Here is a 26,430-nt window from a genome sequence, read left to right as displayed (position 1 = left end):
GAAATATATTTGTTCCGAGTGAATAAGAGACCCGCCATCACACAGCCGACCTTTTTTTCAGGATAGCCACCTTGAGAAAAAGTTTTTTTTAATTTGAGGGGAATGAGAAGAAGAAATAAGGAAAAGTGTGAACAAGAACCCGTGTAGTTTTTTTGTTTGTTTTGAGAATGAGAACCCGTGTAGCCCACCACCAACACAGCCAACTCGAGAACCAAAGCCCGGCCCAATCGCACCAAAGTCGGCTCGAATCTCTCCCCGCCACACCGCCATAGCCTGCAGCCAAGCCCCACCTATAAAAATCTGGAGGCATCGCCACCTCCCTTCGGTTTCCCCCTCTCCTCTTCTTTTTCCCCCTTTCATTCTAAAAAAATATCCGTCGAACCCCAACCCGTCTCGCCCGAGACTCAAAACCCTCGCAGCAGCAGCGGAGGCCGCCACCGCCGCCCGATGTGGAACGGCGGGCCGCCGCCGCCGCTGCCGCCCATGGCGGCCGCGCCCCCTCCCCCGGGCACGGCCGGTGCGGGCCTGCCCCCGCCCCCTCCCCCGCCGGCCGCCGCGCCCCCGCAGGCCGGCCAGCCGCTCACCCCGGCGGAGCTCGAGGCGCAGCTCGTCGAGAAGGCCCGCAAGTGGCACCAGCTCAACTCCAAGCGCTACGGCGACAAGCGCAAGTTCGGCTTCGTCGAGGCGCAGAAGGAGGACATGCCCCCCGAGCACGTCCGCAAAATCATCAGGTATGGAACCCCCAGATCCGTGCGTTCGGGCTTTCCTCTACTGCCTGCGGCTAGGTTTCGGGGCCTTTGGCGCTCATGGCGGGCTGTGATGCCTAATTGCTTGTGGTCTTAGGTCGTTCCGTAGCCGTGCGTTGCTTTGAACTAGTGGCGTGGATGTGATAGGCGTCTCGACTGTAGTCAGTGGCTGTGCGAGCATGGTGTTTGATGTTTGGTGTAGGTTTATGGTTGTAACTGTGATTCGATAGGGTTTAGGTTTTGATTTACCCATGTTATTTTCTGCGCTGCATCATGTGCTCGTTGTGGTTCCTGCTTACGATTTCTGGTCACTGGAATTAGGCATAAGTTTGCGGCCTCTTGCTCTAGATCCATGAAATTAGGATTCACGATATTGTTTTGTATTTTATCCTCATAGTTATGGTGAACATGTTAATTTGCTAGTCGCTCAACTGTAGGTTGCAGGAGTCAGGATTCTAGATATGTTGAACTGTTGATGTGCTAGTTGCTGTAGCTCAGCATTGGTAAACCTTCATGTGGTCTAGATTGGGGATCTGCCTACATTTCAGTAAATTTATGCATCTGTCTTTTTGAACAGGGACCATGGGGACATGTCCTCGAAGAAGTACAGGCATGACAAGCGTGTTTATCTTGGAGCACTCAAATTTGTGCCTCATGCTGTTTACAAACTACTGGAGAATATGCCGATGCCCTGGGAACAAGTAAGCCCTTTAGTTGTGACTTTTTGATATGAACACTGATAATCTTATGGTTGCTGAGGTTAGCTGTTCCATGACCATAGACTAAAATAATTCCTGTTTTCAGGTTCGCCATGTTAAGATCTTGTACCATATCACTGGCGCCATAACCTTCGTAAACGAGATCCCATGGGTAGTTGAGCCCATTTACTTGGCGCAGGTGATGATCTAGACTTGATTCTTCTTTCATTATTACCACATTATTCCTGTTTGTCCCTTTTATCTCTTATCTCATGCATGTGTCTTTCTAGATATGCTTACAATATATCTCTTGTCATGTGTTTGTCTGCAGTGGGGCTCTATGTGGATCATGATGCGAAGGGAGAAGAGAGATAGGCGGCATTTCAAGCGAATGCGTTTTCCTCCATTTGATGATGAGGAACCTCCACTAGATTATGCTGATAATTTGTTGGATGTTGAACCACTGGAGGCTATACAATTGGAGTTGGATCCAGAGGAAGATGGAGCTGTGTATAACTGGTTTTATGATCACAATCCCCTCGTGAAGACCAACTTTATAAATGGTCCCAGCTATAGGAAGTGGAATCTGTCTCTTCCAATAATGGCAACACTTTATCGCCTTGCTGGTCAACTTTTGTCAGACTTGACAGATCGGAATTATTTCTATTTGTTTGACATGGAGTCTTTCTTTACTGCCAAAGCACTTAACATGTGCATCCCAGGTAACAAGATTTACCTTTTGTTTTCATGTTTTGTAAGCAAGTTTGATGTTGCAAGTTCAAAAATACTAGCACGAAACATTGATTAGCATAATACTTGATAGCTTTTGATTTGATGATTAAATAAAACAATTTCCCACCTGGTATCTGAATACTGCCAATGTTTTATGAAAATTATTATGAAAACATAAGCAACCAGTGCTTGTATTTTCTTCAATGCATTTTCTTATGCTTTATGAAAAGAGGCAATACATTGGTAAATTTGGTGTACACCATATGTTTTCTTATCACTGATGTTAAAATTTTCAATTGCAGGAGGTCCAAAGTTTGAGCCATTGTACCGTGATATGGAGAAGGGGGATGAGGACTGGAATGAATTTAATGACATCAATAAACTCATCATCCGTCAACCACTTCGGACTGAGTACAGAATTGCGTTCCCTCACCTGTACAATAACAGGCCAAGGAAAGTGAGACTTTGCATATATCATACTCCTATGATAATGTATATCAAAACAGAGGATCCAGATCTGCCTGCATTTTATTATGATCCTCTGATAAATCCGATCACTTCAACCAGCAAGGTTGATCGTCGGGAGAAGAAAGCAAGTGAAGAGGACGACGAAGATGACTTTAGTCTCCCTGAGGGTGTGGAGCCTCTTTTGAACCGAACTCCACTTTACACTGACACAACAGCTGCTGGTATTTCATTGCTTTTTGCTCCAAGGCCTTTTAACATGAGATCTGGTAGAACACGCCGCGCTGAGGATATCCCTCTTGTATCTGAGTGGTTCAAAGAGCACTGGTAAGTACTACAACGAGTTAACAAATAACAATACCTTTCCATATTTTCTCCGTTGGTATACTTTCGTCTCATGTTGCATCGTCATCTGTTTTGCAGTCCACCAGCGTATCCAGTCAAGGTCCGGGTGAGCTACCAGAAGCTGCTGAAGTGCTATGTGCTCAATGAGCTACACCACAGGCCTCCAAAAGCACAGAAGAAGAAACATCTGTTCCGTTCACTGCAAGCAACGAAGTTCTTCCAAAGTACAGAGCTTGATTGGGCAGAAGCTGGGCTGCAAGTTTGCAAGCAGGGCTACAACATGCTTAACTTGTTGATTCACAGGAAGAATCTGAACTATCTTCACTTGGACTACAATTTCAATTTGAAGCCTGTGAAGACACTCACAACAAAAGAGAGAAAGAAATCTCGTTTTGGAAATGCTTTCCACTTGTGTCGTGAGATTCTGCGACTTACGAAGCTGGTTGTTGATGCAAACATCCAGTTTCGCTTGGGGAATGTTGACGCCTTTCAGTTGGCTGATGGTCTGCAATACATATTCTCCCATGTTGGTCAGTTGACTGGTATGTACAGATACAAGTATCGTCTGATGCGGCAAATTAGGATGTGCAAAGATCTGAAGCACTTGATATACTATCGTTTCAACACTGGTCCTGTTGGAAAAGGACCTGGCTGTGGTTTTTGGGCTCCTATGTGGAGAGTGTGGCTGTTCTTCCTTCGTGGTATTGTGCCCTTGCTTGAAAGGTGGCTAGGTAATTTGCTGGCCAGGCAGTTTGAAGGTCGCCATTCGAAAGGAGTTGCTAAAACAGTAACCAAGCAACGTGTCGAGTCTCACTTTGATCTGGAACTTCGAGCTGCAGTTATGCATGATGTCCTTGATGCTATGCCAGAGGGCATCAAGCAAAACAAGGCCAGAACTATACTGCAGCATCTTAGTGAGGCATGGCGCTGCTGGAAGGCAAATATCCCCTGGAAGGTCCCTGGCCTGCCAGTTCCTATTGAGAACATGATACTCCGTTATGTGAAGTCCAAGGCTGATTGGTGGACAAATGTCGCTCACTACAATCGTGAGCGTATCCGGCGTGGTGCTACAGTTGACAAGACTGTCTGCCGCAAAAATCTTGGAAGGTTAACTCGTTTGTGGCTGAAGGCAGAACAAGAGAGGCAACACAACTACTTGAAAGACGGGCCGTATGTGACACCTGAAGAAGCAGTTGCTATTTATACAACCACGGTCCATTGGCTGGAGTCAAGGAAGTTCTCACCGATTCCATTTCCCCCACTCTCATACAAGCATGACACCAAACTTCTTATATTGGCACTGGAAAGGCTAAAAGAGTCATACAGTGTGGCAGTAAGATTAAATCAACTGCAGCGAGAGGAACTGGGTTTAATAGAGCAAGCATATGATAACCCACATGAAGCTTTGTCAAGGATAAAACGGCATCTTCTTACTCAGCGTGCTTTTAAAGAAGTTGGTATTGAGTTTATGGATCTGTACAGCTACCTGATCCCGGTATATGAAATTGAGCCTCTTGAGAAAATTACTGATGCATACCTTGACCAATACTTGTGGTATGAAGGGGACAAACGCCACCTCTTCCCAAATTGGGTAAAGCCTGCTGATTCAGAACCACCTCCTCTACTTGTTTACAAGTGGTGCCAAGGTATAAATAATTTGCAGGATATATGGGACACTAGCGATGGGCAGTGTGTTGTGATGCTGCAGACAAAATTTGAGAAGTTCTTTGAAAAAATTGATCTGACTCTGTTGAACAGGCTTCTTCGGTTGGTCTTGGACCATAACATCGCTGATTATGTCACTGCAAAGAACAATGTTGTGCTGTCTTACAAGGATATGAGTCACACAAATTCTTATGGGCTTATTCGAGGTCTTCAGTTTGCATCTTTTATTGTGCAGTACTACGGGCTGGTGCTGGATCTCCTACTTCTTGGTTTAACACGAGCTAGTGAGATTGCAGGGCCGCCTCAGATGCCAAATGAGTTCCTTACATATACTGACACTAAAGTTGAGACAAGGCATCCCATCAGGCTGTATTCTCGATATATCGATAAGGTGCATATAATGTTCCGGTTCACTCATGAAGAGGCAAGGGATTTGATTCAGCGGTACCTGACAGAGCATCCTGATCCTAATAATGAGAACATGGTCGGTTACAACAACAAGAAATGTTGGCCTAGAGATGCAAGAATGAGGCTCATGAAGCATGATGTTAATCTGGGAAGAAGTGTATTTTGGGATATGAAGAATCGCCTGCCAAGGAGCATTACTACATTAGAATGGGAGAATGGCTTTGTCTCTGTATACAGCAAGGATAACCCAAACTTGCTCTTTAGCATGTCTGGGTTTGAGGTCCGTATACTGCCGAAGATACGTATGACTCAGGAGGCATTCAGCAACACGAAGGATGGAGTATGGAACTTGCAGAATGAGCAGACAAAAGAAAGGACAGCTATTGCATTTTTGAGGGTTGATGATGAACATATGAAGGTGTTTGAGAACCGTGTCAGGCAAATCCTTATGTCATCAGGGTCAACGACATTTACCAAGATAGTCAACAAGTGGAACACTGCTCTCATTGGCCTCATGACATATTTCCGTGAAGCAACAGTTCATACACAAGAACTACTGGATCTGCTTGTAAAATGTGAAAACAAGATCCAGACTCGCATAAAGATTGGCCTGAACTCAAAGATGCCTAGCAGGTTTCCACCAGTTATCTTCTATACACCCAAGGAAATTGGAGGTTTGGGTATGTTGTCAATGGGTCACATTTTGATACCACAGAGTGATCTTAGGTATAGCAAACAGACAGATGTCGGTGTGACACATTTTCGAAGTGGTATGAGTCATGAAGAGGACCAGCTTATCCCCAACTTGTATCGCTACATCCAACCATGGGAGAGCGAGTTCATAGATTCTCAGCGTGTTTGGGCTGAGTATGCTTTGAAGAGGCAGGAAGCACAATCGCAGAATAGGCGCTTAACACTTGAAGATCTGGAAGATTCATGGGATAGAGGCATACCCCGTATCAACACTTTATTCCAAAAGGACCGCCACACTTTGGCCTACGACAAAGGGTGGAGGGTGCGGACAGACTTTAAGCAGTATCAAGTGCTGAAACAGAACCCATTCTGGTGGACACATCAGCGACATGATGGAAAGCTGTGGAATCTGAATAACTACAGAACTGATGTCATCCAAGCACTTGGTGGTGTGGAAGGTATCCTGGAGCATACCTTATTTAAAGGAACATATTTCCCTACTTGGGAGGGTTTGTTTTGGGAGAAGGCTTCAGGTTTCGAGGAATCGATGAAGTACAAAAAGCTGACAAATGCACAGCGTTCTGGGCTTAATCAAATCCCCAACAGAAGATTTACCCTCTGGTGGTCGCCAACCATTAATCGTGCAAACGTATATGTTGGTTTCCAGGTTCAGCTAGATCTGACAGGGATATTCATGCATGGCAAAATTCCAACCCTGAAGATCTCTCTGATTCAGATTTTCCGTGCACATCTTTGGCAGAAGGTCCATGAAAGTGTTGTTATGGATCTTTGCCAAGTTCTGGATCAGGAGTTGGATGCACTGGAGATTGAGACAGTACAGAAGGAGACAATACATCCCAGGAAGAGTTACAAGATGAACAGTTCATGTGCAGATGTCCTCCTTTTTGCTGCACATAGGTGGCAGATGTCCAAACCAAGCTTAGTTTCCGAGTCAAAGGATGTCTTTGATCAGAAAGCGAGTAACAAGTACTGGATTGATGTGCAACTACGATGGGGAGACTACGATTCACATGACATAGAACGTTATACAAGAGCAAAATTTATGGACTACACGACAGATAATATGTCCATCTACCCTTCTCCGACTGGTATGATTTTGAGTATCCATTAACTTTCAATTTCTTGTCTTGTCTGAATCCTCTGTGCTTAATGCTGATTAATATTTATTGCAGGAGTGATGATTGGACTTGATCTAGCTTATAATTTGCACTCTGCTTTTGGCAATTGGTTCCCTGGGTCAAAACCCCTGCTCCAGCAAGCAATGAACAAGATCATGAAGGTAATAACCATGCTAACTGTAACAAATCTAGCTCTATTGCTTTATCTGTGTTGTAGTATTTTGTTTTGGCTTACTTAATAAATGACATTCTTGTTTATTTTCTCCTTTGACAGTCAAATCCTGCTCTGTATGTGCTGAGGGAGAGAATAAGAAAGGGTCTTCAGTTGTATTCATCTGAACCCACCGAGCCATATCTGTCTTCGCAGAACTATGGAGAGATATTCAGCAATCAAATCATATGGTTTGTGGATGACACAAATGTCTATCGAGTTACCATTCACAAAACCTTCGAGGGTAACCTGACCACCAAACCTATCAACGGTGCTATCTTTATTTTCAATCCAAGAACTGGGCAACTATTTCTGAAGGTTTGTTCCTTTTCTTTTGCTTTCACCTCTAGTTTTGTTGCAATTATTGCATAACTGTGCAGCATCACAACTTGGAAGACTTAAATGAAAATGGATTATAATCTGCAGGTCATCCACACAAGTGTATGGGCAGGACAAAAGCGTCTAGGGCAGCTGGCCAAGTGGAAAACTGCTGAGGAGGTTGCTGCGTTAGTTCGGTCTCTTCCTGTAGAAGAGCAGCCAAAGCAAATTATTGTGACAAGGAAGGGTATGTTGGATCCATTGGAAGTCCATCTGCTTGATTTCCCTAACATTGTTATCAAGGGCAGTGAGTTGCAGCTGCCATTCCAAGCTTGCTTGAAGATTGAGAAGTTTGGTGATCTTATTCTCAAGGCTACGGAACCGCAGATGGTTCTTTATAACATATACGATGACTGGCTGAAAAGTATCTCGTCCTACACCGCATTCTCTCGTCTTGTGCTTATATTACGAGCATTACATGTCAATAATGAGAAGGCCAAGATGTTGCTGAAGCCTGACAAGACAATTGTTACGGAACCACATCATATCTGGCCATCTTTGACTGACGAGCAGTGGCTGAAGGTCGAATGTGCACTCAGGGATCTCATTCTTTCTGATTATGCAAAGAAAAACAACGTTAATACTTCTGCACTTACGCAATCTGAGATTCGTGATATAATACTTGGTGCTGAAATAGCTCCACCGTCACAGCAGAGGCAACAGATAGCTGAGATTGAGAAACAGGTAACCTTTCTATACCAGCCTTTGTGTCTAGTTTCTATGCATAGTAATTGCGTCAGTTTTCCTCATTTTTGGATTTGCTTGAATTTGCAGTCCCGAGAGACAAATCAGGTAACTGCACAGACAACAAGGACAGTTAATGTGCATGGAGATGAGCTCATCGTCACAACAACCAGTCCGTATGAGCAAGCAGCGTTTGCATCGAAGACAGATTGGCGTGTCAGGGCCATCTCTGCTACGAACCTGTATCTCCGTGTCAACCACATTTATGTTAACTCGGATGATATAAAGGTCAGTACTGCAATTCCTTTTCTTTGATTTACTCATAAAACCACCAAATAACAATTGCCTAATGGTTACTTACTGCTTGTATTATGTGTACAGGAGACTGGCTATACTTACATCATGCCAAAGAACATATTGAAGAAGTTCATATGCATAGCAGATCTACGGACACAGGTTGCAGGTTTCCTGTATGGGCTGAGTCCACAGGATAATCCCCAAGTCAAGGAGATCAGATGCATATCCATTCCGCCACAGCATGGAACTCACCAGATGGTGACTTTGCCATCGAATCTCCCAGAGCATGAGTTCCTTGCTGACTTGGAGCCGTTGGGATGGATGCATACCCAGCCGAATGAAGCTCCTCAGCTATCACCTCAGGTTTGTCTCCTACCATTTGTATCTTCAAACCTAACCTTGTGATTCTTATCCAAAATCTAAACTGAGTAGCTGAATTTCAGTGCACAATTCTATAATGTCTGATCAAGCAGATTTATGTCTTTCCATGAGCGGTTAATTGTCTCCCTCGTGACATTTGAATTCTGAATATTAAAATGCATGTTATACATAATTTAATCTTTCCAACTCACAATGCACTGTACATAAAATTTATTGCTGTTGGTTCTTTTGATTCTTGCACATTTTATAGTAGCGACTTTTTCTTGCCTGTGACAGTTTTAGTGCTGAATTGTTGGTTCTGTTGTTTTTGGCACATTCTTAGTAGTCCTTTTTTGCCTGTGAGCCAGTGTCTCGCTACTGAGCTGTATTTTGTTGTTTCTTGCACATTTCAATTGCCTAGTGCCTTTTTTGGGTATGATATGTGAGTCTCATATGCTGAACTGCTTTGCAGGATTTGACATCACATGCTAAAATTTTGGAGAACAACAAGCAGTGGGATGGTGAGAAGTGCATCATTTTGACCTGCAGCTTCACCCCAGGATCGTGCTCGTTGACTGCGTACAAATTGACACCAAGTGGTTATGAGTGGGCCCGTGGCAACAAGGACAACGGGAGCAACCCACAAGGGTACCTCCCAACTCACTACGAGAAGGTCCAGATGCTTCTCAGCGACCGCTTCCTTGGATTCTACATGGTATGTGTACTCATCTTAATAGGATTAATATTTGCAAATTGTCCTTTAGAGCCAACTCAATTTCGGAATACTCAATTCACTTTTGCGTCTCCCACCAGGTTCCGGACAACGCTCCGTGGAACTACAACTTCATGGGAGTCAAGCACGACCCGCTGATGAAGTACAGCATGAAGCTGGGCACACCCCGCGACTTCTACCATGAGGACCACAGGCCGACGCACTTCCTGGAGTTCAGCAACATTGAGGAGGGCGAGGTCGCTGAGGGGGACAGGGAGGACACCTTCTCGTAGTCGCAGCCACCGTAGCACGCCCCTTCGCCCCTATGCTAGCATATCGAAACCTGCAATGAGATCCGCTCAGTTTTGGATGGAGATCTCTGTGACCTGTAAACTTTGACGTGACATGTTGTATGTTGTTCTCCGTCTCTCAAGACTAGTAATACTTTGTGTTGTAAGCCTCCTTCAAACACGGTGCTGTACAAGTGCATCATGATAACAGTTCAAACATTTAGCTTGGTGGCATGTAGATCTCATCACGTAATTTTGTTCCCAGTTTTTTGCTTGGACTTGACCAATTTATGCTCTTGTGCACATAGGGGTTGCACTGACCTGAAAGCAAAGCTTTACTAGTTCTGAGGCTGGATTTGCGTTCCGAAACCCCTTGCCAGGCTTTTGGCCGAGAGAAAAATGTTGGCTTTGTGGTGTCCTCCACGTGGTTGTGAAAATCGTAGGCTTTTCAACAAACTACAGACCTCTCTAAATTGCCTATATATAAAGCGAAAACAATTTAAGTTGGACAAGTGAATAAATCATAGCTCTGTCAAATTCATGGGGTGAAAACACATGAAGTTTTTTTTTTTGAATGGAACTCATTGCATTCCTCTGGAAGTCTGGATCTTGAAAGAGCAATGCTACATCTACGTAAAGGCTTCTGTTTGAAGGAAATTAGCGAAGGGGCCCCACCCAGTTGAAATCAGAGGGGGCCGAGAGATTAGTTATAGAGATTACGTAAGACTTCGTAATGCTACATCTCCAGCCGTTTGCCCCCTCAGGAGGCATCTTTTTCGCCTCCTGGGGGGCTGCCGACGAGAACTTAGGCCTTGGGGGCCAAACCACTTTCACTCGTTGCCTCCCCACGAGCAGCGTTGGACTCCCACAAACAGAGCGGCATTTCGTCGAGCACCTTGGCCGCGGTGGCGTCGACGACCTCCAGCCAGCGGAGGAGCGGGAGCGTCGACGGAGGCCTGGCGGAAGACCGCACGGACATGAGCACGTCGAGCTCCTGGCGGAAGACACGGTGGAGGCGCTCGCTGCTCCACCGAACCTTGACGGCGCCGTGGCAGGAGGAGATGAGCGACGCCAGGTACACGGTGCTAAACCCGCCCGCGCCTGGCCTCGCCGGAGCTTGCTCTTCCTGGAGCCGGTGACGGCGGGCGCCTTCCTGTCCGGGGCGGACACCGGCGTGGTCGGCTTCTTGTCGTCCTGCCCGTGTAGATGTCCGGGTCTGGTACTCCGGGGCGTTGTACATGCTCTCCTCCGTCTGGTACTCCGGGATCATGTGGTAGTAGAGGATGTTCTCCGGCGACCCGGGCTCGCTGAGCCGGTCCGTGGTCAGCCGCGCCGTGCCGCCCCGTCTGAGGCTGCGTCTGCTGCTGTTCGCGCCCGCGCCCATGCCTGGCCGCGCCGCGCGCCCCCGTCCAAGGCCGCGCCCGCCGGCCTTCTCCAGCAGCTGCGCGTGCCCGCGGAACACCGCCTGCTCGTCGCACCGCGGCCCGCACTTGAAGACGAGCGCGAAGTAGTAGCAGCAGCCGCTCGAGTGCAGCCTCGCCAAGCCCGCGAGCTCCCCGTTTGGCGGGCGCGGCGGCCCGACGAGGGCGCGCGGCCACAGAGGGCTGGCGGGGCGGCGCGGGAGGCCGGGCGACGCTGTGCGGAGGCACCGAGGCAGGTCGGACAGCCAGGACGCGGCGGAGCTGGCACGGGAAGAGAGAAGACGGGGGCTCTACGAGGAGAAAGCGACGGGGGGAGAGAATATGGGGGGAGAGTGGTTGCAGGTGGGCCACAAGAGGCAAAAAAGATGGCGCCGGCGTCCCCAGCTGCCACCCGGGGGTCTGGGTTTGGGGTGCGAGCGCCGGGGATAACTTTTATCAAATCCGGCGAAAAACGAGCCTTTAAGGACGTGAGTGGAACATTTTTTTATCGCCGGGCCTTAAAAAAATGCTCTTGGGGGCCTTCCTGAAAGGACAGGTGAAGATGCTCTTATCCACCTGTGTTTTGGCGGTCACTTGTCATGCATCACTTTGAGAAGCGCAAACAAAGGCATTTTTTTTTACCGCGGGCATTTGGGCTAGGTCCTAATTTGAGCATGTTTGTTGCTCGTGGTATCTGAAAATTTCACGGCCTTCCCCTGTTCTGCTCTGTTTCTTACTTTCTTTCATTCCAGAGCGGCTACTAGCAAACGAAATGCTCCCCGTGCCTCGGCTCTTCCGTTCTCGCTCTCGCTCCTCGCCGCGGCCCACCCCTGCTCCAGCCCGGCGTGCCTGCTCGTCTCCACCACCCAGCCTATACCTCTCCTCAAAGCACCGTTGAGGTCATCCCGACGCGGCGGCTTAGGAAGACCGCCGGCCGCGACCGCGACCGCGCCCACCCCCGCCACGCGCGGCAGCTGCTCGACGGAATGCCGGCCTCGCCGCGAGACGCCATCTTCCGCGCCACCAACGCGCGCGTCTAGCCGCGGCAGCGCCGGCCCTGCCCCAGTGCGGGCGCGCGCTTCTTTGGCGGCGGCTCGGTGGCGTTCCCGAGGTGCGCCGACGGCCCTGCCCTCTCCACCCCCATCCCGCCGCCTCTTATTCAGTTTTCCTTTCTCCGGCAATTTGTTAATTTCTCCTAGAAATTCATGCCATGAACACAAGATTTTTTTTTTGAGGGAATGGACACATATTTTTGAATAGAAATGAACCCGAGAAATCTCGGGATCAACTGGGTCACGCCGGTGAATGATAATGATAAGAGAGGAAAAAATGGAGAAGGTAAAGTGCAGCTATTTACGTAGGGAAGAGAAAACCAGAAAGGCTCTTCGTAAAAAAAAACAACCCAGAAAGGCAGCTCGGCTTTCCCAGATCGACCAGATCGCCGCCTCCTGCTTTCCCTCAATCCCTCGCCCTAATTGCTGAACGAGATTTCTGCGGCAGAAAAACAGTCTCACCGCCTAAACCGCTGTGGCCGCCGCCCATCACAGTATCACCGGGCGGCGCCCATCAGAGTACACCCCGCGGCGCCGCCGAAGCAGAAGACGACTTGGGGGTGGAGTGCGTGCCGGTGTGCCTGACCCAGCTCGAGGACGGGGAGCCAGGAGGCGAGGTTCCTTTTCAATTCTTGCCCCTTCCGTCTAGCTATTTTCGATCAGGTCATGTAGGCTGTGTGTGTTTGGTTTGTGCCAAGTCAGGTCTGGCTCTCTGTAATGCGTAATGGCCGTGCTCTTGAGTTGGCTGTAAGAGGGGTTGTTACTTATCTGATCAGGCAAAGTTCTTGCTCAACTTTTGCATCTTTCATCTAGCTTTTCTTGACCAGATCATCAATGCCTTTGCGTGTAAACGTTGTAGTGCATCCGGAGCACCATTTACTGATTTGATATGCTCGTTAAGTTCAGCATGAAGCTCACAAGTTCATGGTTAGATTGCCAGCATTTAGGTCAATATGTTATATTGCCTTTGAATGAGAATGATTAATTTTTTCATGATTTATAGGAATGGATGATGGGATCGGTGGTGTTCAAGAATCAAGTGACATGTCTATTTCGAGCGATGACGACGGCATTACGCAGCGAAGGGAAAGCAATGTGGAGCTTGCACATGGCCCTGCTGAAGCTCAACCAGATGGATCACTTGGAGAACCTGAAGTGGGGATGTCCTTTGGTACCGAGAATGAGGTGAGAGAGTACTACAACACATATGCTAAAGCAAAAGGCTTTGGTGTGACGAGAAGGAGCTCAAACCGTGATGATAATGGACAACTGAAGTACCTTACATTTTCCTGCTCTCGCTATGGTAAGGCTCAGTCCAACTCAGGAAATATGTTGAAGCCAAGTCGAACAGCCGGGACAGGATGTAAAGCTAAAATCAACATTACCCGTGCTCCTGATGGGAGGTTTCATCTTTCGACGGTCATTTTGGATCATAATCATACATTAAGTCCACTTAAACCTCGGCAGTTCAGATGCAACAAAAAGTCAGACTTCCGTGTCAAGCGAAGGCTTGAGCTGAATGACCCGGCTGAAATACGAATAAACAAGAGTTCAACCATACCTCGTGTCACACACTTTGACATCGAGAAGCAATTTCAATCAGCCTATACGAATTCGAAGTTCAAAGAATTTCAAGAAGAGCTAACACAAACTATGTACTGTGATCGGAAGTTGATGCAGAAGGAGGGGGCGATAGAAACATATGAAATCACCGAGGATGTGCTGATTGACGAAGATAAAGGATGGAGAAAAGATATTGTGCACCATGTATACTTAAGTGAGGAAGAATTTGAAGTTAAGTGTTCATGTCGCCGCTTTGAGTTCACTGGTATTCTCTGTAGGCATGTGTTATGTGTGCTCACTCACAAGAAAATCAAAGAGGTTCCTCCACAATACGTCCTTGAGCGGTGGAAAAAAAGTGTGAACAGAAAGCACAACTTTATCAGATGCACATATGGCGGCATGGAAGACACTCCTGCTGCAGAACGTTTTGATAGATTGTGCAATTCTTTCTACCCAGTTGCAGAGATAGGCGCCATGTCAGATGATTCATGCAATGCTTTGATGGAAGAGCTTCACACCCTGAAAATTCGATTCTCTAGCAACTCAAGTTCTGAAAATGGTAAGGAACATGTTGCTACACGGGAAGATGCACCTTCGAATGGAAAGACAACAAGTAAAACTATACCAAGTCCAATAGCTGTCAGGTGTGCTGGATGTCCTCTACCAAGAAAAGAATCTATGCTTGATAAGCTTATTTGTCAAGCAAACGAAAAGAAGAAGGAAGCTGAACAAAAGGTATTGTTGCTTATATTACGTTTGCTCGTAAGCCACTTTTTATAAAAACTCGCTAATTTTGCATTTATTTCAGGCTTCCTCCACAAATTTGAACAAGAAAAGGCCCCATAAAAATAGAAAATCATCAGTGGATGATATTCTAGAGCAACATGTTATGGAACATTCGGTATCTAATCTTGTTCTCAGTTGTTCAACAATATATTTTCATGTATTTTTTAAGCTAACAGTTTTGCAATCTGAAACAGAGTCAGCAACCTGTTTGTTTGGATGGCCCAGCTAGTAGCATCACATCTCAGGTATATTTGTTTCTCATCTTTTTATTTGTAGCAAACACCTGAGCATCCATGTCATTTTTATGACTTTATTTGGAGCAGAGAACATTTGACTTGGCTATTACCACTAGCAACATAAATCCATCTGTGACAGCTACAATACCATCTGGAGGTTCATCGACGATGGTTATGCCTCAAATTCTTGGAGAATACACACTTATGCCATTTCAAGTTCAACAAGGATCGGCTATAGTGTCCAGCTCTGCAGAATTACACTTTGCTGGAACTGGAGGGCTCAACAATACGGTGGATCGGAGTTAGACAGGATTTATGTAATTTGAAGATGTTGGATGCTGTGTTTTTAGTGTAGTAGCTGATAGGCACCAGGGCACTAGAATGTAGGCACATTTATGTGCATCTTCTGGTTTCTCCCCTAAGTACTAGAACTGATTACACAATTATTATACATTTGCAATTTTTTAAGGATATGCGTGTGTGCACATTTTGCAATTTGCCATGGATATGCCATATGTGCATATATGACTGGGAGCTTTCTATTCCAACTGTTTGTTTCAAGTTCTAGTTGTGCACCGTACAAGCAAGTTGGAAATGCCCTTCTTTTTCATGTGCCTCAGGATATATGTAGTGTAAGATGGCTCTTCCATGTCAATCTTGTCTAAAGCATCAGCATCACCATGCTACTTAACCCCAGCTTGATAATCTTTATTTGTCATTCTCCGCAATCAATTACAGAATAGTACTACCTATGTAACTTTTTATAAGATGTTTTTAGCTGGCAGTGTCAAAAAACGTCTTATACTAAGTTACAGAGGGAGTAGTACATAAGGATGTTTCTAGCAGGCAGATTTCTTTCTCATGATCCTAGTTGGAAAAAGTATGACCACAACATACAAGTCACACATGGTTTACGGTCTTTCATTCTTTTCCAGACACTATTAGACAACCTTGATTTTATTGATAAGGTCGGAGTTTACAACCACACAAATTCATTTGACGGAAAGTACAGGTTACAATCAACAGCAACTACACGAGCAATTCTGTTCGGAAGTTGCGCATTCCAGTTATCTTCTGTTCCAGAGACAACTGCACAATCTGCAACCTCATGTGCTAATTGGTTTTGGTCTCTTTTGATTTGGTGAAGCTGCACTTGGTGCTTCTTGCGGGATTGCACGGAGAATATAACGTAGGCTGGAGTTATTTTCCAATTCAGAAACAATAAAAGCTGAGTCATTTTCCAATTCAGTTTCGATGGCACACCGACAGGTTTGTCCAGGCCATTGGACAGAATTCTCAGGCATCTCACATGTGTTTTGTTTTCCAGTTAGCATTCTCAATGGAAGGATGAACAGAATTCAGAACAAACTGGACTGAATTTACACAAAGGTAACATGTGCTGTCAAGTTCCACAGACTGTCAAGAGGAGGCAGAACTGCTAAGCTACCAAGCAGTTGCTTTTTGGGGCTGCAACTCGTTTATCTGCTCTGAGATTGCCTGACCGCACGCCCAGGAGCAGGTGGACCAGTGTCGCCACACGAAGCGCCAGTACGTCATGCCGCGCTCCATGGGGCTCGCCTAAGTCATGCCACATGTAGCACCACCAATACCTATCAATCATGGTGCTCAGTTCGTCGCGTAGGCCTTATGTGAAATCAAAGGACGCTGTGGTGTAAACAAAAATAGCTTGCAATACAGCTTGTCAGCTTCTATCAGTATTTCTTTTCCTGTCTCCGAAAGTAGTTTCTCCTTCCGGCCTTGAATCCTTTTCCATTCAAATGTCATGGGTTTTGCTTTGCCAGCATAGGTTGGAAGAGCTAAATATTTTGACGAAAGGCCCTCCGACATAATGTTCAGAGTACAGACTGCGCTTCATTTCTTCCTTGTGCCAAGTCCTTATATGTTATCTTGAGCATGCTTCACATGTATTCAGTATGTGATTGACTTCTTGAGCAATGTTTGAGGCCTCCATTAGCAGAAAAGAATCATCTGCAAAAAGCAGGTGACTTAACACTTGGAGCTCCTCTGCATGTCTTAATTCCTCTAAGTGACCCTCTCAGTTCAGCATAGCATTGTGCAGCATGCATGGCTGAGAACCCCATCACACTCTCCATTCATAAGCCCACTAATGGTATATTTTCAATATGCTTTCTGCTGGATTCGTGGACTCCTCTACAGAAAAGAGGATTGCAAAAAATGCTGCCCATGGTGTCTAGAAGACTTGCTCAAGTAACGAGTGAAATCTTCAAGAGAGGGCATGGCTGGGGCCCTAGGGTCAAAAGGATACGAGCCTACTACCAGTGAACTGATTTTGAGCTTAGCTACATGGTTTCACTGTTTTCTCTTTCACATGTTCTGTAATACTCCCTCCGTTTCTAAATATAAGTTCTTTTAGAGATTCAATATGAACTACATAGGGATGTATACAGACTTAGTTTAGAGTGTAGATTCACTAATTTTGCTCCGTATGTAGTCCATATTGGAATCACTAAAAAGACTTGTATTTAGGAACGGAGGGAGTATATAAGTAAAGTCTCTTATCTGCGATGAGTTCAGCAGTATGTGATGCTCCTGTAGTGGGTAGTTGCTGGGTGTGAGAGGGTTAGTATCTCCTCTAGTTAAGCTTCTTTTCCTTCTAGTTTAGCAGTAGGCTGGATGTATGTCTTGGGGGTGTATGGCTGTTACTGTTTCCTCTTGTAAATATACTCTATTTTCTTTAATTGAAAATGGGGGGCCTGGAGGCTCCTTTGATCTATTTTTTGAGCTTTTTCACGAGCAATAGGTATGGGGAAAGTGGGTCCCCTGGCGAAGCCCTCTTTCGGGTGTGATTGTTTCAGTGACATCCCCATTCACTTTGATATGGTATTTGACAGTGAAAATGCACGTCATTATCAAGTTTATCCACCCTCTGCCGAAATAACTACAATAACTGACATCTCATTATGGAGCAAGTGGTGCTTGGAAGCTTCCTTGGATTGGATGTATAGATGCACACACAAGCTTGAAGACCCAATTAAGCATCCACAAAAAAAAAGATATCCAATGAACGTTCAAGTGTTACTATCCAGGGATGGGAAAATATCTACCCCCCCAACCCCAATGTTGCTGATCGAGTATGCACGAGCACGTGTTGGCCGAAAAAATCGTCGCCATAATTCAGCCTCATGGATGATGCGTGCATTGACACTCTCTCTCGGCTCTCGCTACATATAGTCCACCCCATTACACTAGTTAATCACCCATCATCGATAGAGAATTCCACGGGAGGAGAGGGAGGAGCTGCAATGGCGGGAGGAGACGAGGTGAAGCTGCTGGGGAACTGGGCGAGCCCGTACGTGGCCAGGGTGAGGCTGGCGCTGCGGCGTGCCCTACGACTACATCGAGGAGGACTTCGCCGACAAGAGCGACCTGCTCCTCCGCTCCAACCCCGTCCACAAGGCGGTGCCGGTGCTCATCCACGGCGGCAAGCCCGTCTGCGAGTCCCGGGTCATCGTGCAGTACATCGACGAGGCCTTCGGTGGCACCCGCCCGCCCCTCCTCCCCGCTGACCCCCGCGAGCGCGCCGCCGCCCGCTTCTGGGCCGCCTTCGTGGACGACGAGCTGCTGGCGCCGTGGGGGATGGTCATGCGGTCGGGCACGGACGAGGAGAGGGCGGAGTGGACGCGGCGGACCGTCGCGGCGGTGGATACGCTGGAGGGGGCCCTGGGGGAGCGCTCCGAGGGGTTCTTCGGCGGTGACCGCGTCGGGTACGTCGACGTCCTGCTCGGCGGCATGGTCCCGTGGGTGCGCGTCACCGAGAGGCTCTCCGGCCACAACTTGTTTGATGCCAGCAAGGCGCCGCTGCTGGCGGCGTGGATGGAGTGCTTCGGCGAGCTGGACGCCGCCAGGGCCGTCTTCCAGGACGTCGACAGGCTAGTTGAGTACGCCGGGACGATCCAGGCACGGCTTGCCGCCGAGGCTGGAACTGCCAGCAACTGATAAACCTGGTCTGCTATGGTGGTCGTTGTGGTTGATGCAAGTATCCACAGTGTATCAAATTACGCGCTCAGGGTCTTTCCCTCTATTCAAAATAAATAAAATCAAATCAAAATTACATAGAACTCTTGATGAATGGCATTTTTATATAGTCGGGCTATACTATTAACCATGCTCTTATTAGATAAACTAAAGAGCAACAGAAAATAAGGTTGAAGAAAAGTCATATTTGAGAGGAAAGACATAAAAAGAGTCGACCACCAAAGTAAAAGCCAATCGCCAGAATAAAGCCTCTGTGTTTCTCTACTTATGTGCCCATCTATGCTAAGCTAGTAGTCATCCTCTAGTTGGTCAGTTCCTGAGAGAAAAGACAGAAACAGAGTCCACCAACAAAGTAAAAGGCCATCGCTAGAATAAAGCCTGTGTGTTTCTCTGCTTCTGTGTCCGTCTATGCTAAGCTAGTTGTTGTCCTCTAGTTGGCCAGTTTCTGAGAGGAAAGACGTAAAAGAGTCGACCACCAAAGTAAAAGCCCATCGTCAGAATAAAGCTCGTGCGTTTCTCTGCTTCTGTACCCATCTATGCTAAACTAGTTGTCGCCCTCTGGTTGGTCAGTTCCTGAGAGAAAAGATACCTTTAGTCATGTTGTAAACTTTGCAACTATAAGACTTGTGTTAGCTATTGCCATATCCGGAGGTGGAGTTTGAGACAGCTAGATGTACATAATGTGTTTTTGCATGGTGTTCTTGAAGAGGAGGTCTCCATGAAACAACCACCGGGGTATGAAGACAAGAAAATACTGCATTATGTGTGCAAGTTTGAAACAAGCACCTAGAGCATGGCACTCTAGATTAAGCTCCTAGTTAAGAGGTCTTGGCTTGATTGCATCCAAAGTTGACACATCTTTGTTTATTTACAACAAGGCAAAAATAGTTATCTTTGTGCTTATAGTTGCAAGATCTTCACAAAGTGATACTAATGCTCTTCTGCATGATTTGAGCTCAGAATTTGCTTTGAAGGATCTAAGTGACTTGCACTTCTTCGTAGGCATTGAAGTCAAGAAAACACAAGATGGGATAGTGTTGAATCAGAAAAAATGTGCCACTAAGATTCTATCTTGTATGGGAATAAAGAACTGCAAACCTGCAACTACACCTTTGTCTTCCTCGGAAACCCTCTCAGCTTATGAAGGAGAGCCATTTCAGGAGGAAGAAGGCACAAGGTATAGAAGTGTTGTGGAAGCACTCCGGTATTTGACTCTCACACGCCTAGATATCTCATTTGCTGTTAACAAAGTTTATCATATTTGCATGCACCCAACATTATACATTGGAAAGTTGTCAAGAGGATTGTGAAATATGTAAAACATACTGTGGGATTGAGCAGGGGCGGAGCCAGGCCCTGGGCACCTAGGGCCCAGGCCCGGGGCGTGATATTTTTTCCTAGCTATTACCTACATAGATTTTCGTATAGGCCCGGGGTACAACCCATCTGTAACGCAGAACAAACGAAGGCCCATGCCTATTGGCTCACACGACGATCGATCCACGCTGCTCTCCGCCACTGCACACACACACAGGCACGATGCACAATCTAGCTCGCAACCTCCAGCGCTCATGCGGTCGCGCCGCGCCGTCGCCTCCCTACTCAGCTATTCCTGTTCCGCCGCCATCCTCTACCAGCCGTAATCCCGGCCTCCCCACTTTTGAGAACCCCTGGTTGATTGGTTCCCCACCCAGTCCCATCGATCTGCGTGAGTGCACAGCCCCAGCCCACAACTGCTGGTTGTAGTCTCTGTCCATAGTTCACCGGCCGCCCTCCCTAGGCCTCCTCAATCCTCAGCACGACAGCACCCCTCGACTAACTCTGAAGCTCTTACCATGACACAGGTATTTGAAGGAGAGCTCCTTTCCTTTGTGTTCGATTTTGGGTCATGTGTCGTCTGATATGCCTTCTGATGTGAGAATTCTAGCATGCTTTTGCGTGTGTGATTCAGGGAACGGGAGGTGAAATGGGCAACAACATGAAGCAGCCTTTCTCCCCCTTACTAGCTTGTAAATCAGGTATGTATCCTTTTTAAGGGATTGGATGTTTATTTTGGGGGAATGCTTGCGGAGCCTATGATTTTGCAGTGGAAATTTCTTGTTACTATCTATATTCAGCAATGTGGTGTTGTACTGAATATGTTGTTTGTGTGGTAATGAAACATATGGTGTGTAGGAACAAAAGTAAAGCTATTTTAATTACATTAGTGGGCACAATTCACCCTTGGTTGTAACAGTTCGGTGTCTGGGTGTATCAGTGTATGCATGTGTATGTTAGTATGTCAGTATGGATGATTTCTAGCATGGTTGGTTTGATGCCAAAAATTGGCATGCCAATATTTGGCAAATGAGTGCGTAGGAAAGTTCTCCCCTCGCGCTGGAACAAAAAAAATTAAGCCCTAATAACCCACAAGTATAGGGAATCGCAACAGTTTTCGAGGGTAGTATTCAACCCAAATTTATTGATTCGACACAAGGGGAGCCAAAGAATATTCTCAAGTATTAGCAGCTGAGTTGTCAATTCAACCGCACCTGGAAGCTTAATATCTGCAGCAAAGTATTTAGTAGCAAAGTAATATGATAGTAGTGGTAACGATAGCAAAGGGTAACGGTAGTGAAAGTAATGTTTTTGGTATTTGGTGGTGATGATAGCAATAGCAACGGAAAAATAAATAAGCGAAGAACAATATATGGAAAGCTCATAGACAATGGATCGGTGATAGAGAATTATGCCGGATGCGGTTCATCATGTAACAGTCATAACCTAGGGTGACACAGAACTAGCTCCAGTTCATCAATGTAATGTAGGCATGCATTCCGAATATAGTCATACGTGCTTATGGAAAAGAACTTGCATGACATCTTTTGTCCTACCCTCCCGTGGCAGCGGGGTCCTAGCGGAAACTAAGGGATATTAAGGCCTCCTTTTAATAGAGTACCAGACCAAAGCATTAACACATAGTGAATACATGAACTCAAATTACGGTCATCACTGGTAAGTATCCCGATTATTGTCACTTCGGGGTTAACGGATCATAACACATAATAGGTGACTATAGACTTGCAAGATAGGATCAAGAACTCTCATATATTGATGAAAACATAATAGGTTCAGATCTGAAATCATGGCACTCGGGCCCTAGTGACAAGCATTAAGCATAGCAAAGTCATAGCAATATCAATCTCAGAACATAGTGGATACTAGGGATCAAACCCTAACAAAACTAACTCGATTACATGATAAATCTCATCCAACCCATCACCGTCCAGCATGCCTATGAGGAATTACTCACGCACGGCGGTGAGCATCATGAAATTGGTGATGGAGGAAGGTTGATGATGACGATGGCGACGGATTCCCCTCTCCAGAGCCCCGAACGGACTCCAGATCAGCCCTCCCGAGAGGTTTTAGGGCTTGGCGGCGGCTCCGTATCGTAAAACGCGATGAATCCTTTCTCTCTTATTTTTTTATCCGCGAAAGCAAATATATAGAGTTGGAGTTGAGGTCGGAGGAGCTCCAGGGGGCCCACGAGGTAGGGGGCGCACCCTAGGGGGGCAGGCGCGCCCCCACCCTCGTGGCTAGGGTGTGGGCCCCCTGGTCTTCATCTTTTGCAAGGATTTTTTATTATTTCCAAATAGACGTTCCGTGAAGTTTTAGGTCATTCCGAGAACTTTTGTTTCTGCACATAAATAACACCATAGCAATTCTGCTGAAAACAACGTCAGTCCGGGTTAGTTCCATTCAAATCATGCAAGTTAGAGTCCAAAACAAGGGCAAAAGTGTTTGGAAAAGTAGATACGGCGGAGATGTATCAACTCCCCCAAGCTTAAACCTTTGCTTGTCCTCAAGCAATTCAGTTGATAAACTGAAAGTGATAAAGAAAAACTTTTACAAAGTCATATGGAATAATTTTGGGGTTTATGGAGTTGGATGCACATGCAGTATTCCCGCTTAGTACAAATGAAGGCTAGAAAAAGACTGGGAATCGACCAGCTAGAGAGCGACAACAGTCATGAACATGCATCAAAATTAATCAACACCGAATGCAAGCATGAGTAGGATATAACCCACCATGAACATAAATATCGTGAAGGCTATGTTGATTTTGTTTTAACTACATGCGTGAATATGTGTCAAGTCAAGTCACTTAAATCATTTAGAGGAGGATACCACCCTATCATACCACATCACAACCATTTTAATAGCATGTTGGCACGCAAGGTAAACCATTATAAGCTCCTAGCTAATCAAGCATAGTACAAGAAACTATGATCTCTAGTTGTCATTGCAAACATGTTTATTCATAATAGGGTGAATTAGGAACGATGAACTAATCATATTTAAAAAAACAAGAGAGGTCGAGTTCATACCAGCTTTTCTCATCTCAATCAGTTCATCATATATCGTCATAATTGCCTTTCACTTGCACGACCGAATGATGTGAGTAATAATAGCAGTGCACGTGCATTGGACTAAGCTGGAATCTGCAATCATTCAATAAACAGGAGAAGACAAGGCAATATGGGCTCTTTGTCAGATCAACAATAATGCATATAAGAGCCGCTTCAATAATTTAATTATGGTCTTCTCCTATCGACCCCCCCAAAAAAAGAAAAGAAATAAAACTATTTACACGGGAAAGCTCCCAACAAGCAAAAGAAGAACATTAAATCTTTTTGGGTTTTCTTTTTAATTACTACTACAAGCATGGAAAGCAAACTAATTAAAAGCTATAACTAATTTCTTTTGGTTTTTCTTAAGGTTTATTAAACACACAAAAGCATAAAAAGGAAAATAAACTAGCCTGGATGATACAATGAAAAAGTATGAGCACTGACATCTAGCAATGAGTGTGTGAACATGAATGTAATGTGGGTGGGAAATACGTACTCCCCCAAGCTTAGGCTTTTGGCCTAAGTTGGTCTATGGTCACGGCTGGCCTGGCGGATATCCATAGTAATAGTTAGGGTCGTACTGCGATGAAGAAGACGCTGATTGCCACTGGTTGACAATCATCTTCGGATCCCAATGGTAATTAGACTGTCGTGGAGGATCAACTTGTGGTTCCGACTCTGGCTCTGTGGCTTATGTAGGGTTCCAGTAGGCGTGAATAGCCTCTAACAGAACAAGGTACTGGCCTGAAGATAAATCAAACAAGGAAAGAGCAGGCAGGGTAATAGTCTCAGGATGATGTTTATGAAAGAACAATTTGTATTTAAGCTCCCCTTCCCTATTCTTAACAATAAAATCGTGTGCCACCATACTCTTATAATCTAAATAAACATGAGGCAACAATTTTTCTTCCTTCTCATAATGCCTAATAGGTATGTTAAAATGTGCAACTAGGCGTGCAGCATAGATGCCTCCAAAGATGGGGCCCTTTGTATGGTTCAGGCTTAACCGTTTAGCAATAATACCACCCATACTAACAGAGTTATCACTGAATAAACCGTGGAACAAAATAATAATATCAGGAACACTAAGGTTTCCACAGTTTCCACGACCAATTAAGCAACGACTGGCAAATATTGCAAAGTAGCGTAAAACAGGAAAATGTATGCTAGTGATTCGTGCATCGGAAACCTTTCTCGTTTCCCCTACAGTGATGATATCAATAAACCCATCCACATCGCCGCGATGTGGTTCCTCTGTCGTGCCCTCGAAAGGGACCAAACAAACCAGACAAAAATCATAAAGTGACATCTCCTTATGCTCATCATATAAATAAAACTCCACTATAGGTGGTGAGCTCCTAGAATGGAAATGAAAGTTTTGCACAAAGATATTGGTGAGTAAGAGATACTGGTCCCGTTGGTCGTGGAGAAAGGCGGTGAGGCCTGCATTCTCAGCCAATTCATAAAAATCATCATAAATCTCGACTGCTCTCAGGAAATCATCGGAAGGCCATTCACACGGCCGAACCTCCGCGGTGTGAGGTAGATTATATTTGGGTCTCTCTGCTTTTCATTTTGCTTTTCCTTCGAGCTTCGGCTCGATGAGCCCCTCAAAAATCTCTTCATTATTTTCTGAAAAATTCTGAAATTTTTAGTAACTTCAAACAGAAGTGAACCAAGCTTAACAAAATTGATAGCAACAACTCCTACAAGTGCCTAGAGCCTATATCATGCATTAGAACTACTTTTGACCATATAAATTTGACATGCAAACTCAAGAACATGGTCACCTAGGCAGCACAAATTTGCAATGAATAAAGCACTAGAACAAAAACTAATTGGACCAATGGAGGAGTCACATACCAAGGAACAATCTTCCCAAGCAGTTTTGTGAGAGGTGCTTTGAGCAAGGAGATCGAAAATCACAGCAAAATGAGCTAGAACTCGTGCTTGAGCGGGATATTCGTGTTTGTGGGAGGCAGAATAAGTGTGTGGGTGCAGGAATAAGTGGAGGAGGGCCACCGTGGGCCCATGAGGCAGGGGGCGCGCCTAGGGGGTAGGGCGCGCCCTCCACCCTCGTGGCCAGGTGGATGCCCCCCTGCTGTGTTCTCGGTGCCACATATTCTCAAATATTCTAGAAAAAAATCATATTTAAATTTCAGGGCATTTGGAGAGCTTTTATTTTCGGGGTATTTTTATATTGCACGGATAATTCAGATAACAGACAGAGAAATACTATTTTTATTTTATTTAATATAAATAACAGAAAGTAAAAAGGAGGGTACAGAAGGTTGTGCCTTCTAGTTTCATCCATCTCATGCTCATCAAAAGGAATCCACTAATAAGGTTGATCAAGTCTTGTTAACGAACTCATTCCGAATAACATGGAACCGGAGAAATTTCGAATAACACTATGTTACCTCAATGGGGATATGCACATCCCCAACAATAAGAATATCATATTTCTTCTTGACAGTAGGAAGAGGAAATTTAAAACCTCCAATAATAATCGGTGAAGTTTTTCCAATAGAGTTGATACTATGAACTTGAGGTTGTTTCCTCGGAAAGTGTACCGTATGCTCATTACCATTAACATCAAAAGTGACATTGCCTTTAGTGCAATCAATAACTGCCCCTGCAGTATTCAAAAAGGGTCTTCCAAGAATAATAGACATACTATCATCCTCAGGAATATCAAGAATAACCAAGTCCGTTAAAATAGTAACGCTTGCAACTACAACAGGCACATCCTCACAAATACCGACAGGTATAGCAGTTGATTTATCAGCCATTTGCAAAGATATTTTAGTTGGTGTCAACTTATTCAAATCAAGTCTACGATATAAAGAGAGAGGCATAACACTAACACCGGCTCCAAGATCACATAAAGCAGTTTTAACATAGTTTCTTTTAATGGAGCATGGTATAGTGGGTACTCCTGGATCTCCAAGTTTCTTTGGTATTCCACCCTTAAAAGTATAATTAGCAAGCATGGTGGAAATTTCAGCTTTCAGTATCTTTCTCTTATTTGTAACAATATCTTTCATGTACTTAGCATAAGGATTCATTTTAAGCATATCAGTTAATCGCATACGCAAAAAGATAGGTCTAATCATTTCAGCAAAGTGCTCAAAATCCTCATCATCCTTTTTCTTGGAT

General features: G+C 45.4%; 2 protein-coding genes and 1 pseudogene across 2 annotated transcripts; all 3 read left to right on the top strand.

Annotated features, from left to right (window-relative positions):
- Window positions 1-328: 328 nt before the first annotated feature.
- Window positions 329-10,097, top strand: LOC125525746 (pre-mRNA-processing-splicing factor 8A-like). The gene is made up of 13 exons (XM_048690756.1): window positions 329-731; window positions 1,324-1,447; window positions 1,551-1,643; window positions 1,776-2,166; window positions 2,479-2,968; window positions 3,065-6,861; window positions 6,946-7,052; window positions 7,166-7,420; window positions 7,529-8,164; window positions 8,255-8,452; window positions 8,546-8,824; window positions 9,294-9,536; window positions 9,635-10,097. Exons 1-13 carry the CDS (start codon window positions 448-450, stop codon window positions 9,824-9,826), a joined length of 7,089 nt encoding a protein of 2,362 aa, XP_048546713.1. The 5' UTR covers window positions 329-447; the 3' UTR covers window positions 9,827-10,097.
- Window positions 10,098-10,627: 530 nt separating this feature from the next.
- Window positions 10,628-15,355, top strand: LOC125525749 (protein FAR1-RELATED SEQUENCE 4-like). Its single transcript, XM_048690759.1, has 6 exons — window positions 10,628-10,898; window positions 11,976-12,334; window positions 13,279-14,573; window positions 14,647-14,739; window positions 14,819-14,869; window positions 14,948-15,355. Exons 1-6 carry the CDS (start codon window positions 10,801-10,803, stop codon window positions 15,164-15,166), a joined length of 2,115 nt encoding a protein of 704 aa, XP_048546716.1. The 5' UTR covers window positions 10,628-10,800; the 3' UTR covers window positions 15,167-15,355.
- Window positions 15,356-17,986: 2,631 nt separating this feature from the next.
- LOC125521876 lies at window positions 17,987-18,960 on the top strand (annotated as a pseudogene).
- The last annotated feature ends 7,470 nt before the right edge of the window (window positions 18,961-26,430 follow it).

Source organism: Triticum urartu, chromosome 7 (genome assembly GCF_003073215.2).
Source record: "Triticum urartu cultivar G1812 chromosome 7, Tu2.1, whole genome shotgun sequence".
Taxonomy (NCBI): domain Eukaryota; kingdom Viridiplantae; phylum Streptophyta; class Magnoliopsida; order Poales; family Poaceae; genus Triticum; species Triticum urartu.
Note: the sequence above shows the minus strand (reverse complement) of the source record. Positions and strands in the feature narration are given on the sequence as shown.

Excerpts from the sequence above, each read along its gene's own strand:
- LOC125525746 (XM_048690756.1), top strand. The coding sequence starts at position 448 with ATGTGGAACGGCGGGCCGCCGCCGCCGCTGCCGCCCATGGCGGCCGCG. Across the intron at positions 2,969-3,064 it reads GAGTGGTTCAAAGAGCACTG|TCCACCAGCGTATCCAGTCA; the intron begins GTAAGTACTACA and ends TCTGTTTTGCAG. Across the intron at positions 8,825-9,293 it reads CTCCTCAGCTATCACCTCAG|GATTTGACATCACATGCTAA; the intron begins GTTTGTCTCCTA and ends ACTGCTTTGCAG.
- LOC125525749 (XM_048690759.1), top strand. The coding sequence starts at position 10,801 with ATGAGCACGTCGAGCTCCTGGCGGAAGACACGGTGGAGGCGCTCGCTG. Across the intron at positions 10,899-11,975 it reads GAGGAGATGAGCGACGCCAG|AGCGGCTACTAGCAAACGAA; the intron begins GTACACGGTGCT and ends CTTTCATTCCAG. Across the intron at positions 14,870-14,947 it reads CTAGTAGCATCACATCTCAG|AGAACATTTGACTTGGCTAT; the intron begins GTATATTTGTTT and ends TATTTGGAGCAG.